General features: G+C 40.9%; 1 protein-coding gene across 1 annotated transcript in view; it reads right to left on the bottom strand.

The window, feature by feature from the left end:
• LOC120060862 (cadherin-related family member 1-like) overlaps positions 1 to 13,188 on the bottom strand; it is a 95,228-nt gene that overhangs the window by 10,857 nt on the left and 71,183 nt on the right. The window contains exon 15 of the mRNA XM_039010273.1: positions 2,974 to 3,202. Coding sequence (XP_038866201.1) covers positions 2,974 to 3,202 — 229 coding nt within the window. The remainder of the gene's footprint in view (positions 1 to 2,973; positions 3,203 to 13,188) is intronic.

The following is a 13,188-nucleotide window of genomic DNA, read 5'->3' on the forward strand; positions in this document are numbered from 1 at the left end:
GAGAAGCTGTGTTATGACTTAAAGATTGCTCTACACCAGCAGAACCCATCCAACTTGAAGAAGTTGGAGCAGTTTTGCTTTGAAGAATGGGCAAAAATCCCAGTGGCTAGATGTGCCAAGCTTATAGAGACATACCACAAGAGACTTGCAGCTGTAATTGCTGCAAAAGGTGGCTCTACAAAGTATTGACTTTGCGGTGGTGAATAGTTATGCAGTTTGTCTTATTTCTTGTTTGTTTTTACAAGAAAACATATTTTGCATCTTTAAAGTGGTAGACATGTTGTGTAAATAAAATGAAACAAACCCCCAAACATTTGTATTCCAGGTTGTAAGGAATAAAACAAACATTTCCAATAAATTATATCGCTGGATTCAAAATTGCAACTTTTGGAATCAGAGGCAGTTGCTTATGCCCATCCATCTCAGTTAACTTCTTTGGGTAGGGGGCAGTATTTTCACGTCCGGATGAAAAGCGCGCCCAGAGTAAACAGCCTGCTACTCAGGCCCAGATCCTAGGATATGCATATTATAAGTAGATGTGGATAAACACTCTGAAGTTTCTAAAACTGTTTGAATGATGTCTGTGAGTATAACAGAACTCTTATGGCAGACAAACACCTGAGAAAAAATCCAACCAGGAAGTGGGAAATCTGAGGTTTGTAGGTTTTCAACTCTTTGTTTATCCAAGATACAGTGGAAATGGGGTCATGTTGCACTTCCTAAGGCTTCCACTAGATGTCAACAGTCTATAGAACCTTGTTTGATGCTTCTACTGTGAAGTGGGGGCGAATGAGAGGAGATTGAGTAAGGTCTCTCCCAGAGTGCCACGAGCTGACCATGCGCTGAGCATGCGCGTTCATGTGAGAGTTAGCTGAGTTCCATCGCATTTCTGAAGACAAAGGAATTGTCCGGTTGGATCATTATTGAAGATTTATGTTAAAAACATCCTAAAGACTGATTCTATACATCGTTTGACATGTTTCTACAGACTGTAACAGAACTTTTTGGACTTTTCGCCCGTACTTTCCGCTGGACTTGCACGCGTGTCGTGAGTTTAGATTGTGTACTGAACGCGCGAACAACAAGGAGGAATTTGGACATAAATGATGGACATTATCGAACAAAACAAACATTTGTTGTGGAACTGGGATTCCTGGGAGTGCATTCTGATGAAGATCATCAAAGGTAAGTGAATATTTATAATGCTTATATGTTGACTCCAACATGGAGGATATCTCTTTGGGTTGATTTTGTCGTCCTAGCGCCGTACTCAGATTATTGCATGGTTTGCTATTTCCGTGAAGTTTTTTAAAAATCTGACACAACGGTTGCATTAAGGAGAAGTGGATCTAAAATTCAATGTGTAACACTTGTATTTTCATCAACATTTATGATGACTATTTCTGTCAATTGATGTGGCTCTCTTCAAAATCACCGGATGTTTTGGAAGCAAAACATTACTGAACATAACGCGCCAATGTAAACTGAGATTTTTGGATATAAATATGAACTTTACCGAACAAAACATACATGTATTGTGTAACATGAAGTCCTATGAGTGTCATCTGATGAAGATCATCAAAGGTTAGTGATTCATTTTATCTATATTTCTGCTTTTTGTGACTCCTCTCTTTGGCTGGAAAAATGGCTGTGTTTTTCTGTGAATAGGCACTCACCGAACATAATTGTTTGGTTTGCTTTCGTCGTAAAGCCTATTTGAAATCGGACACTGTGGCTGGATTTACAACAAGTGTATCTTTAAAATGGTGTAAAATACATGTATGTTTGAGGAATTTTAATTATGGGATTTCTGTTGTTTTGAATTTAGCGCCCTGCAGATTCACTGCCTGTTGACGAGGTGAGACGCTACCGTCCCACATACCCTAGAGAGATTAACGCCTAATCTTAACCTTCAACACTTCGAAATTTGACATTTAAGAAACATGGATGATTGTCTAATTCTGATGTGAGACTGTGAGAGCTGGTAGAATTACCATGCGCATCTCTCATTGTGCCTATTAGATATTATAATGTCAAGTTTTTTGCATTCAAAAGGGAGCCCAGTTTATAACATGCAGTACAGTTTAACAGGTGAATAGACAGTTGAAGTGTATAGGCTACCACTTTAAGTAGGTCTACTGTTGTTTTCATTTTTTTCTGAGTAGACAATGTTTCAGAATTCGCAGGCAGTGCAGCATAGCCTATTTAGGGTCTGGAAAAAGTAAATGCAAAACATTATGGAATTCAAACTATCTGTTTACAGGTCCACAACAATATACAATTGTTTTTGTCGTTTAGATACAATAAATGTCACTACAAAAGCAAACATTCTGACAAGCCCTTCAAAGACATTTGATCACGTTCACCATGCATTGCTATTTCCTTAGATACTGTCTAATTCCAATGCTTCCAAAGTATACAGCAAGTAATTAAGTTATTGTCACCATAAAAGGTGAATGATGGGAGTTTCAGGCGGAGTTATAATGCTCATTCACACGTGCACAGTTTCACGACAGATCTGATATATAATGGAAAACATGTGTTTATAAACCTCAATATGTTTTTCTGAAATGGCGCATGCAGATATTTAGCATTAAATTTATGCAATGGTTATGAATGAGGCCCCTGGGCCTGTTGCTATATGACTGACGCTTCTCCCTCCCTCCCTGTACCATCAATGCTCCCTTTTCTCAAGCTACTGCCTTTCTGAACTGCCTCAACACCTGATCAGCTGTGGAAGACCATCGCCTAGACCTGCCAGAACCCTACATTTGTTTTTGTTTTGCATTAGTGTCATAGAGATTCTCGATGTAATGACAAGTGCTATGTAAAATAATGATATTCTTATTGTCCACAGAAATGCATGAAAGCATGGCTTTGGACTTGTTCTTGTAATTGCTGCAAACGAATCAACCTTTGGGGTATGGCAAAGATGAATCGTCTCAAAACTGGAAGTTAGATTGCAACACAAACCTCTATCTTCACCAGCGCTCCTATGATCATGGTCTTCTCCAGGAAGTTCTCATTGAACTCTGGCGGGTGATCGTTGAGGTCCAGTACGGTCACAAATACCTCGGCCAGGCTGTACTTGCCATCTGCGTCCTCGGCTTTGACATAGAAATTATACTTGGACTTCACCTCCGCGTCCAGGCTGGCCCATGGCTGGGTGTAGATGATCCCTGATGCTGAATGAATCAGAAACCTGGGGAGGGGTAAGATATTGGGTGTTATTTCTCTTTCAATTATAAAATAATTGACAGCTGTCTTCTGGGTCATTATTTAATTATGGACCTGATATAAACCACATTGAAAAAACAAATATATTTCAAACTTAAAAAGATGGGAGCTGATATAAAATATAATGAATGTGTACAGTACATTACAATTACAATGTAACAAAAAGTACAGCTGTATAGTACAGCTGTAACAGCTAAGATTTTTGTAACTAACTAACTAACTGTATAAAGTAATCTGAAACTGTAAATCATGAAATGTGTAATAACCTGAAATATGAAAACTGGGAAAAACCTGAATATATATATATATATATATATATATATATATATATATATATATGTGTATATGTGTGACACTACATGACCAAAAGTATGTGGAAACCTGCTCGTCAAACATTTCATTCAAAAATCATGGGCATTAATGTGGAGTTGGCCCCCCTTTTGCTGCTATAACAGCCTACACTCTTCTGGGAAGGCTTTCCACTAAATGTTGAAACATTGCTGCAGGGACTTGCTTCCATCCACCAGAGCATTAGTGATGTCAGGGACTGATGCTGGGCGAGTAGGCCTGGTTCACAGTCTGCGTTCCATTTCATCCCAAAGATGTTCAATGGGGTTGAGGTCAGGGCTCTGTGCAAGTTCTTCCACACCGATCTCGATAAACCATTTCTGTATTGACCTCGCTTTGTGAGGTCATTGTCATGCTGAAACAGGAAAGGGCCTTCCCCAAACTGTTGCCAGTTTGGGGAAGGCTGTAGCTTTAAGATTTCCCTTCACTGGATCTAAGGGGCCTAGCCCGAACCATGAAAAACAGCCCCAGACCATAATTCCTCCTTCACCAAACTTTACAGTTGACACTATGCATTGGGGCAGGTAGCGTTCTCCTGGCATCCGCCAAACACAGATTCGTCCGTCGGACTGCCAGATGGTGAAGCGTGGTTCATCACTCTAGAGAACGTGTTTCCATTGCTCCAGAGTCGAATGGCGGCGAGCTTTAAAACACTCCAGCCAACCACTTGGCATTGCGCATGGTGATCTTAAGCTTTTGTGCAGCTGCTCGGCCATAGAAACCCATTTCATGACGCTCATCACGAACAGGTCTTGTGCTTCCAGAGGCAGTTTGGAACTCAGTAAGGAGTGTTGCAACCGAGGACAGATGATATGTAGGGCGTTACGAGCTTGTGTGGCCTACCACTTTGCGGCTGAGCCGTTGTTGCTCCTAGACGTTTCCACTTCACAATAACCATCACTTACATGGCAGAAATTTGACGGCGGCATCCTATGACAGTGGCACGTTGAAAGTCACTGAGCTATTCAGTAATGCCATTCTACAGCCAATGTTTGTCTTTGGAGATTGCATGGATGTGTGCTCGATTTTATACACCTTTCAGCAACAAATCAAATCAAATTGTATTTGTATTTGTCACGTTCTGAATAAAACGTAGACCTTACAGTGAAATACTTACTTACAAGCCTTTAACCAACAATGCAGTTTTAAGAAAAATAAGTGTTAAGTAAAAAATAGATAATAAAAATTTAAAAAAGTTACAAATAATTACAGAGAAACAGTAAAATAACAATAGCGAGGCTATGTACAGGGAGTACCAGTACAGAGTCAATGTGCGGGGGCACCAGTTAGTCGAGGTAATATGTACATGTAGGTAGAGTTAAAGTGACATAGATAATAAACAGAGAGTAGCAGCAGCATAAAAGGGGGAATGCAAATAGGCAAGGCCAGCATCCTGGAGTCGCCTCTTCACTGTTGACGTTGAGACTGGTGTTTGCGGGTACTATTTAATGAAGCTGCCAGTTGAGGACTTTATCAATTTGATGTTATGTTAATGCACAAATTAATTAATCTTAATTCCATTCCTTTACTAGATTTGTGTGTATTGGGTACAGTGGGGCAAAAAAGTATTTAGTCAGCCACCAACTTCAACTATGACAGACAAAATGAGAAAAAAAAATCCAGAAAATCACATTGTAGGATTTTTTATGAATTTATTTGCAAATTATGGTGGAAAATAAGTATTTGGTCACCTACAAACAAGCAAGATTTCTGGCTCTCACAGACCTGTAACTTCTTCTTTAAGAGGCTCCTCTGTCTTCCACTCGTTACCTGTATTAATGGCACCTGTTTGAACTTGTTATCAGTATAAAAGACACCTGTCCACAACCTCAAACAGTCACACTCCAAACTCCACTATGGCCAAGACCAAAGAGCTGTCAAAGGACACCAGAAACAAAACAGAACAAAACGTTAACAAGACAAAACTCCATCTTAACTCCTCTTCCACATTTACTGGATTTGTTGAACAGTGCAGAAGAGAAACTCCCCAACAGTTTAAAAAAAAAATCTCGTCAAGACCAGAACGTGGGGATCTAGTTGCAGGTGTTTCTTCTACCCTTGCTACTGAAGGGGTTAACACCCCAGCTGTCCTACAATCTAAGCTAGATGCCCTCAATCTCACACACATTATCAAGGAACCCACCAGGTACAACCCTAAATCTGCAAACATGATCACCCTCATTGATATTATCCTGACCAACTTGCCCTCCAAATACGCCTCTGCTGTTTTCAATCAGGATCTCAGAGATCTTTGCCTCATTGCCTGCATCCGTTATGGGTCCGCGGTCAAACAACCACCATCACTATCACTGTCGAACGCTCCCTAAAACACTTCTGCGACCTGGCCCAGGTATCCTGGAAGGATATTGACCTCATTCCGTCAGTAGAGGATGGCTGGTTGTTCTTTAAAAGTCATTTCCTCACAATCTTAAATAAGCATGCACCTTTCAAAAAATGTACAACTAAGAACAGATATAGCCTTTGGTTCACTCCTGACCTGACTACCCTCGACCAGCACAAACACATTCTATGGCGTACTGCACTAGCATCGAATAGTCCCCACGATTTGCAACTTTTCAGGGAAGTCAGGAACCAATACACACAGTTAGTTAGGAAAGCAAAGGCTAGCTTTTTCCAACAGAAATGTGCATCCTGTAGCTCTAACTCCAAAAAGTTCTGGGACACTGTAAAGTCCATGGAGAATAAGAGCACCTCCTCCCAGCTGCCCACTGCACTGAGGCTAGGAAACACTGTCACCACCGATAAATCCACGATAATCGAGAATTTCAATAAGCATTTATCTACGGCTGGCCATGCTTTCCTCCTGGCTACCCCAACCCCGGCCAACAGCTCTGCACCCCCCGCAGCTACTTGCCCAAGCCTCCCCAGCTTCTCCTTCACCCAAAACCAGAGAGCAGATGTTCTGAAAGAGCTGCAAAACCTGGACCCGTACAAATCAGCTGGGCTAGACAATCTGGACCCTCTCTTTCAAAAATGATCCGCCTCTATTGTTGTAACCCCTATTACTAGTCTGTTCAACCTCTCTTTCGTATCGTTCGAGATTCCCAAAGATTGGAAAGCTGCCGCGGTCATCCCCCTCTTCAAAGGTGGTGACACTGTAACCCAAACTGTTACAGACCTATATCCATCCTGCCCTGTCTTTCTAAAGTCTTCGAAAGCCAAGTTAACCAACAGATAATTTTGAATCCCACCATACCTTCTCCGCTGTGCAATCCGGTTCCCGTGCTGGTCATGGGTGCACCTCAGCCACGCTCAAGGTACTAAACGATATCATAACCGCCATCGATAAAAGACAGTACTGTGCAGCCGTCTTCAACGACCTGGCCAAGGCTTTTGACTCTGTCAATCACCGTATTCTTATTGGCAGACTCAACAGCCTTTGTTTCTCAAATGACTGCCTTGCCTGGTTCACCAACTTCTTCTCAGATAGAGTTCAGTGTGTCAAATCAGAGGGCCTGTTGTCCGGACCTCTGGCAGTTTCTATGGGGGTACCACAGAGTTCAAACCTCGGGCCAACTCTTTTCTCTGTATATATCAATGATGTCTCTCTTGCTGCAGGTGATTCCTTGATCCACCTCTACGCAGACGACACCATTCTGTATACATCTGGCCCTTCTTTGGACACTGGGTTAACAAACCTCCAAACGAGCTTCAATGCCATACAACACTCCTTCCGTGGCCTCCGACTGCTCTTAAATGCTAGTAAACCTAAATGCGTGCTCTTCAACCGATCGCTGCCCGACACCCACCTGCCCTACTATCACTACTCTGGACAGTTCTGACCTAGAATATGTGGACAACTACTAATACCTAGGTGTCTGGCTAGACTGTAAACTCTCCTTCCAGACTCATATTAAGCATCTCCAATCCAAAATTAAATCTAGAATCGGCTTCCTATTTTGCAACAAAGCCTCCTTCACTCACGTAAAACTAACTATCCTACCGATCCTCGACTTCGGCGATGTCATTTACAAAATAGCCTCCAACACTCTACTCAGCAAACTGGATGCGGTCTATCACAGTGCCATCCGTTTTATCACCCAATATACCACCCACCACTGCGACCTGTAGGCTCTCGCCTCCTGGCCCTCGCTACTTATTCGTCGCCAGACCCACTGGCTCCAGGTCATCTTTAAGTCTTTGCTAGGTAAAGCTCCGCCTTATCTCAGCTCACTGGTCACCATAACAACACCCACCCATAGTACACGCTCCAGCAGGTATATCTCACTGGTCATCCCCAAAGCAACACTTCCTTTGGCCACCTTTCCTTCCAGTTCTCTGCTGCCAATGACTGGAACGAATTGTAAAAATCGCTGAAGTTGGAGACTTATATTTCCCTCACTAACTTTAAGCATCAGCTGTCTGAGCAGCTTACCGATCGCTGCAGCTGTACATAGCCCATCTGTAAATAGCCCATCCAACTAAATACCTCATCCCCATAATGTTTTTATTTACTTATTTTGCTCTTTTGCACACCATTATTTCTACTTGCACATCATCATCTGCACATCTATCATGCCAGTGTTAATTTGCTAAATTATAATTACTTCGCTACTATTGGCCTATTTATTGCCTAACCTCCTTACTCCATTTGCACACACTGTATATCAATTTTTTTATTGTGTTATTGACTGTACTTTTGTTTATCCCATGTGTAACTCTGTGTTGTTTTTTGTCGCACTGCTTTGCTTTATCTTGGCCAGGTCGCATTTGTAAATGAGAACTTGTTCTCAACTGGCCTACCTGGTTAAATAAAGGTGAAAAAAAAACAATTAAAAAAACAAGCCTCATACCTTTTAAAGGGTTTATAAATTGTGTTATGATAAACTTTAAGGTCTCATCTTAGGAGACCTCTGTGTGTGTTAACACCTGTTTTGAGTGATGTCCCCAGAAGACGGAAACCCCTACGCTCATACTCCTCCTGTCTGGGTCCCACCGTGACTGTCTGAGGTTCTGAGAATACGACTGGTTTTCTGAGAACACAAGGCCACCACAGGCCTGATGGAAACCACCACCTGGCAGAAGATGCTTAGACTTATCTGTTATGAAATGTCAATGGGGAGGCTATAAAAGTTGCAGGATGTCTTAGACGCCTTGCAGAACCTGGGGAAATCATATACTGTACTCTGTACCAACTTCTGCCAACAATTGTATTACTAAAGGAGAATCCTAATACTTAAAATAGTGTCTGTGAGTATAACAGAACTGATTTGGCAGCTGAAAACCTGAGAAAAATCGATTCGGGAAGTATTTTTTTTGTTGGTTTTGTAGTTTTCTATTCAATGCCATTACAGTATCCATTGACTTAGGACTCAACTTGCAGTTCCTATGCCTTCCACTAGATGTCAACAGTCTTTAGAAATTGTTTCAGGCTTGTATTCTGAAAAATGAGGAAGTAAGAGCAGTCTGAATGAGTGGACCCTAAAGTGTCACAGAGCTTTTCATGCGCGAGACCGAGAGAGTGCCTTTCTTGTTTACATTTTATATTGACAACGTTATTGTCCGGTTGAAATATTATCGATTATTTAGGCTAAAAACAACCTGATGATTGACATGTTTGACATGTTTGTATGAACTTTACGGATACAATTTGGATTTTTTGTCTGCCTGTTTTGACTGCGTTTGAGCCTGTGGATTACTGAAGAAAACACGCAAACAAAACTGAGGTTTTTGGATATAAAGAGAACAAAAGGAACATTTATTGAGTAAATGAATGTCTGCTGAGTGCAACCATATGAAGCTCGTCAAAGGTAAGGGATTAATTTTGATCTATATTTCTGACTTGTGCAACTCTTCTACTTGGCTGGTTACTGTTTGTAATGATTTGTCCTCTGGGCTATGTTCTCAAATAATCGTAAGGTATGTTTTCGCCGTAAAGCATTTTTTAAATCTGACACCGTGGTTGGATTCACAAGAAGTTAATCTTTAAACCTATGTAAAATATGTTTTGTTTTCAGAATTTTTATAATGAGTATTTCTGTATTTGAATTTGGCGCCCAGCAGTTTCACTGGCTGTTGAAAAGGTGGGAGGCTAACGTCTCACGTACCCAAGAGAGGTTAACTGGCTGCCCAATGAACGTTCCTTTACACAGACCAATGACTCAAACTGACTGCACTGGATGATGATTTGAGCAAATATATGAAGGAATGCTGTTAGGTCTTTGTATTCCCAATACAGGAAGGCCCAGGAAGTCCCAGAACAGTGTGACCCAGACTGTTGGCATTGGAGAATGGATCAAGCTAAAAGTCCACAAAAGGAAGTAGAACCACCCCAGATGGATGGGTCCCTACCAGGTCATCGCAGCACCACCAATAACAGTGAAGTGACACAAGCGGCACCATGAAGACCAAGGAGCTCTCCAAACAGGTCAGGGACAAAGTTGTGGAGAAGTACAGATCAGGGCTGGGTTCTAAAAAAAGATCAGAAACTTTGAGCATCCTACGGAGCACCATTAAATCCATTATTAAAAATTGAAAGAATACGGCACCACAACAAACCTACCAAGAGAGGGCCGCCAACCAAAACTCACAGACCATGCAAGGAGGGCATTACTCAGAGAGGCAACAAAGACACCAAAGATTACCCTGAAGGAACCTCAAAGCTCCACAGCGGAGATTGGAGTATCTGTCCATAAGACCACTTTAAGCCGTACACTCCACAGAGCTGGGCTTTACAGAAGAGTGGCCGGAAAAAAAGCCATTGCTAAAGAAAAAAATAAGCAAACACGTTTGGTGTTCGCCAAAAGGCATGTGGGAAACTCCCCAAACATCCGGAAGAAGGTACTCTGGTCAGATGAGACTAAAATGTAGCTTTTTGGCCATCAAGGAAAACGCTGTCTGGCGCAAACCCAACACCTCTCATCAGCCCGAGAACACCATCCCCACAGTGGAGCATGGTGGTGGCACCATCATGCTGTGGGGATGTTTTTCATTGGCAGGGACTGGGAAACTGGTCAGAATTGAAGGAATGTTGGATGGCTCTAAATACAGGGAAATTCTTGAGGGAAACCTGTTTCAGTCTTCCAGAGATTTGAGACTAGCACGGAGGTTCACCTTCCATTAGGACATTGACCCTAAGCATACTACTAAAGCAACACTCGAGTGGTTTAAGGGGAAACATGTAAATGTCTTGGATTGGCATAGTCAAAGCCCAGATCTCAATCCAATTGAGAATCTGTCGTATGACTTAAAGATTGCTTTACACCAGCGGAACCCATCCAACTTGAAGACGCTGGAGCAGTTTGCCTTGAAGAATGGGTAAAAATCCCAGTGGCTAGATGTGCCAAGCTTATAGAGACATACCACAAGAGACTTGCAGCTGTAATTGCTGCAAAAGGTGGCTCTACAAAGTATTGACTTTGAGGGGGTAAATAGTTATGCACGCTCAAGTTTTCAGCTATTTTGCATCTTCAAAGTGGTAGGCATGTTGTGTATATCAAATGATACAACCCCCCCCAAAATACATTTTAATTACAGGTTGTAAGGCAACAAAATAGGAAAAATGTCTAGGAGGGTGAATACTTTCACATGTAAAAATCCATGTAAAAATAAAACAATAGGTTTTTGTTAGATAGAGTCAAGGAAATGTTTTGTATGATTTTACCAAGTCCTAGTGAAACTTCCAGCCAATGACGCATCAACATTCCTACAGTCTAATAAATGCATTTCATATATGCTATCGGAAGAATAATAATTTGGTTTTGTTTATAACGGTCTTAGGTAACATTAGAAATCTAAAAAGTTAACATTTCAAAGAACATATTTGCATTTTCATTAGTTTATGTTACTCTAGACTATAAGTAAAAACTATAAACCACAAGTTTAAGTTCATCACAAAGTTTTGGCAAGACTAAAGAAACATTGTGGAAATAAGAAAATGTATTTAAAAGTAAAGAGAACAGCGGATTTTACATGTATTATGTTACTAATCTGGTTAGCAGCCAGAGCAATGCTACCATGTCAGTGGTCATGTGCTGAACACATGGAGAGCAGATATTCTTGGAAAAAGTGAAATTTGGAAATAGAACTGCACCTTTTGAATTTTGAGAGTTATTTGATAAAGGTAAGTGTAAAAGAAACTGCAGAATATGCTCTTTCTGATACTATATAGAAGTCAAAACATTTTACCTGCATGTGACTCTGAAGGAGGATTTGATAAAGTGATGTTCCTTTCCCTGAATCTGTCAATTACAAGATGTAACCATCTGATAATATTGTCACTCATCAGACTATTGTCATTTGAATCGTATCTATTGGCTAACTCTTATTATGTGTGAAATTAGTTTCGATGGGCCGGCTGTGCAGGCTGACTGGCATCGTTTGTTTCCCGCTCATCAACTTAGAAAGAGTCAAACATATGTTTTTCATTATTCTAAAGGCGTACTGCAACACATAACATGTTTTCGTTTCCCTTACAATAAATGTGATTCTTAATAGAGTTATATTAAATAAAACAATCCCGTAACAGCTTATTTTTACAAAGTAAAATGTGACAAAAAAGAAGACACCTGCACACAGCTCTTGCTAGTATAGTTGCTCTTTATTAACTTTTACGTATCGGTCTCCAGGCCTTCGTCAGAGCTTTGTGTGGGTTTCTTCTTTTTTCTCATGTTATTCAATTGTTACCATGCACCTGCAACAAAGATAGCTCAGATGTGCGAGCGCCTTTAGAATTTTGAATGACAAAATAAAATGTAAAAGAGAAAGGTATAATTCGGTCAAATTATTAACATGAGCGCCAACAATGATAAATAGGCTTAACACAAACTAATCATTACACAAACTCCATGTTCTAAATTAAATCAACCTCTTCACCCTCCTTATAATTCAGTTAAGCCTCATTTATATTTGACTGTGAAGTAATGTGCACAATTATCGCCCATTCACCCATTTGTCATTCATTCACTGGGCTGGCATCGTTTGCTTCCCCTCGCTCATCAACTCGGATAGAGTGAAGAATATGTCGTTCATTATTCTAAAGGCTTACTGCAATAAGTACCATGTTTTAGTTTCTCTTACAATAAATCAGATTCGTAATAGAGTTATAGTAAATGAAACAGTCCAGTAACAGCTTCTTTATACAAAGTAAAACGTAAAAGAAAATTATATCAACATGCAAGGCGCACGGTCAAATTAATTTATACAAACATGAGTGCCAAAGCTAAATAGGCATAACACAAACTCATGATCACACTATTGTCTTTCTAAATTATATCAACCTCTTCACCTTCCTTATCATTCAGTTAGACCTAATTTAAATTCAATTTTAAAGTAAAGTGCTTAATTATTACCCATTCATCTATTTGTCATTCTTTCAGTGAGTAAAGAGAGCGCCTGGCTGGGTACCAACGTCCAACAGCACATTGTCTTGACGGGCTGGGTACCAACGTCCCACAGCACATTGTCTTGGAGCCTGGCTGGGTACCAACGTCCTACAGCACATTGTCTTGGAGCCTGGCTGGGTACCAACATTCTACAGCACATTGTCTTGGAGCCTGGCTGGGTACCAACGTACTACAGCACATTGTCTTGGAGCCTGGCTGGGTACCAACGTACTACAGCACATTGTCTTGGAGCCTGGAT

Source organism: Salvelinus namaycush, chromosome 16, assembly GCF_016432855.1.
Source record: "Salvelinus namaycush isolate Seneca chromosome 16, SaNama_1.0, whole genome shotgun sequence".
Lineage (NCBI taxonomy): Eukaryota > Metazoa > Chordata > Actinopteri > Salmoniformes > Salmonidae > Salvelinus > Salvelinus namaycush.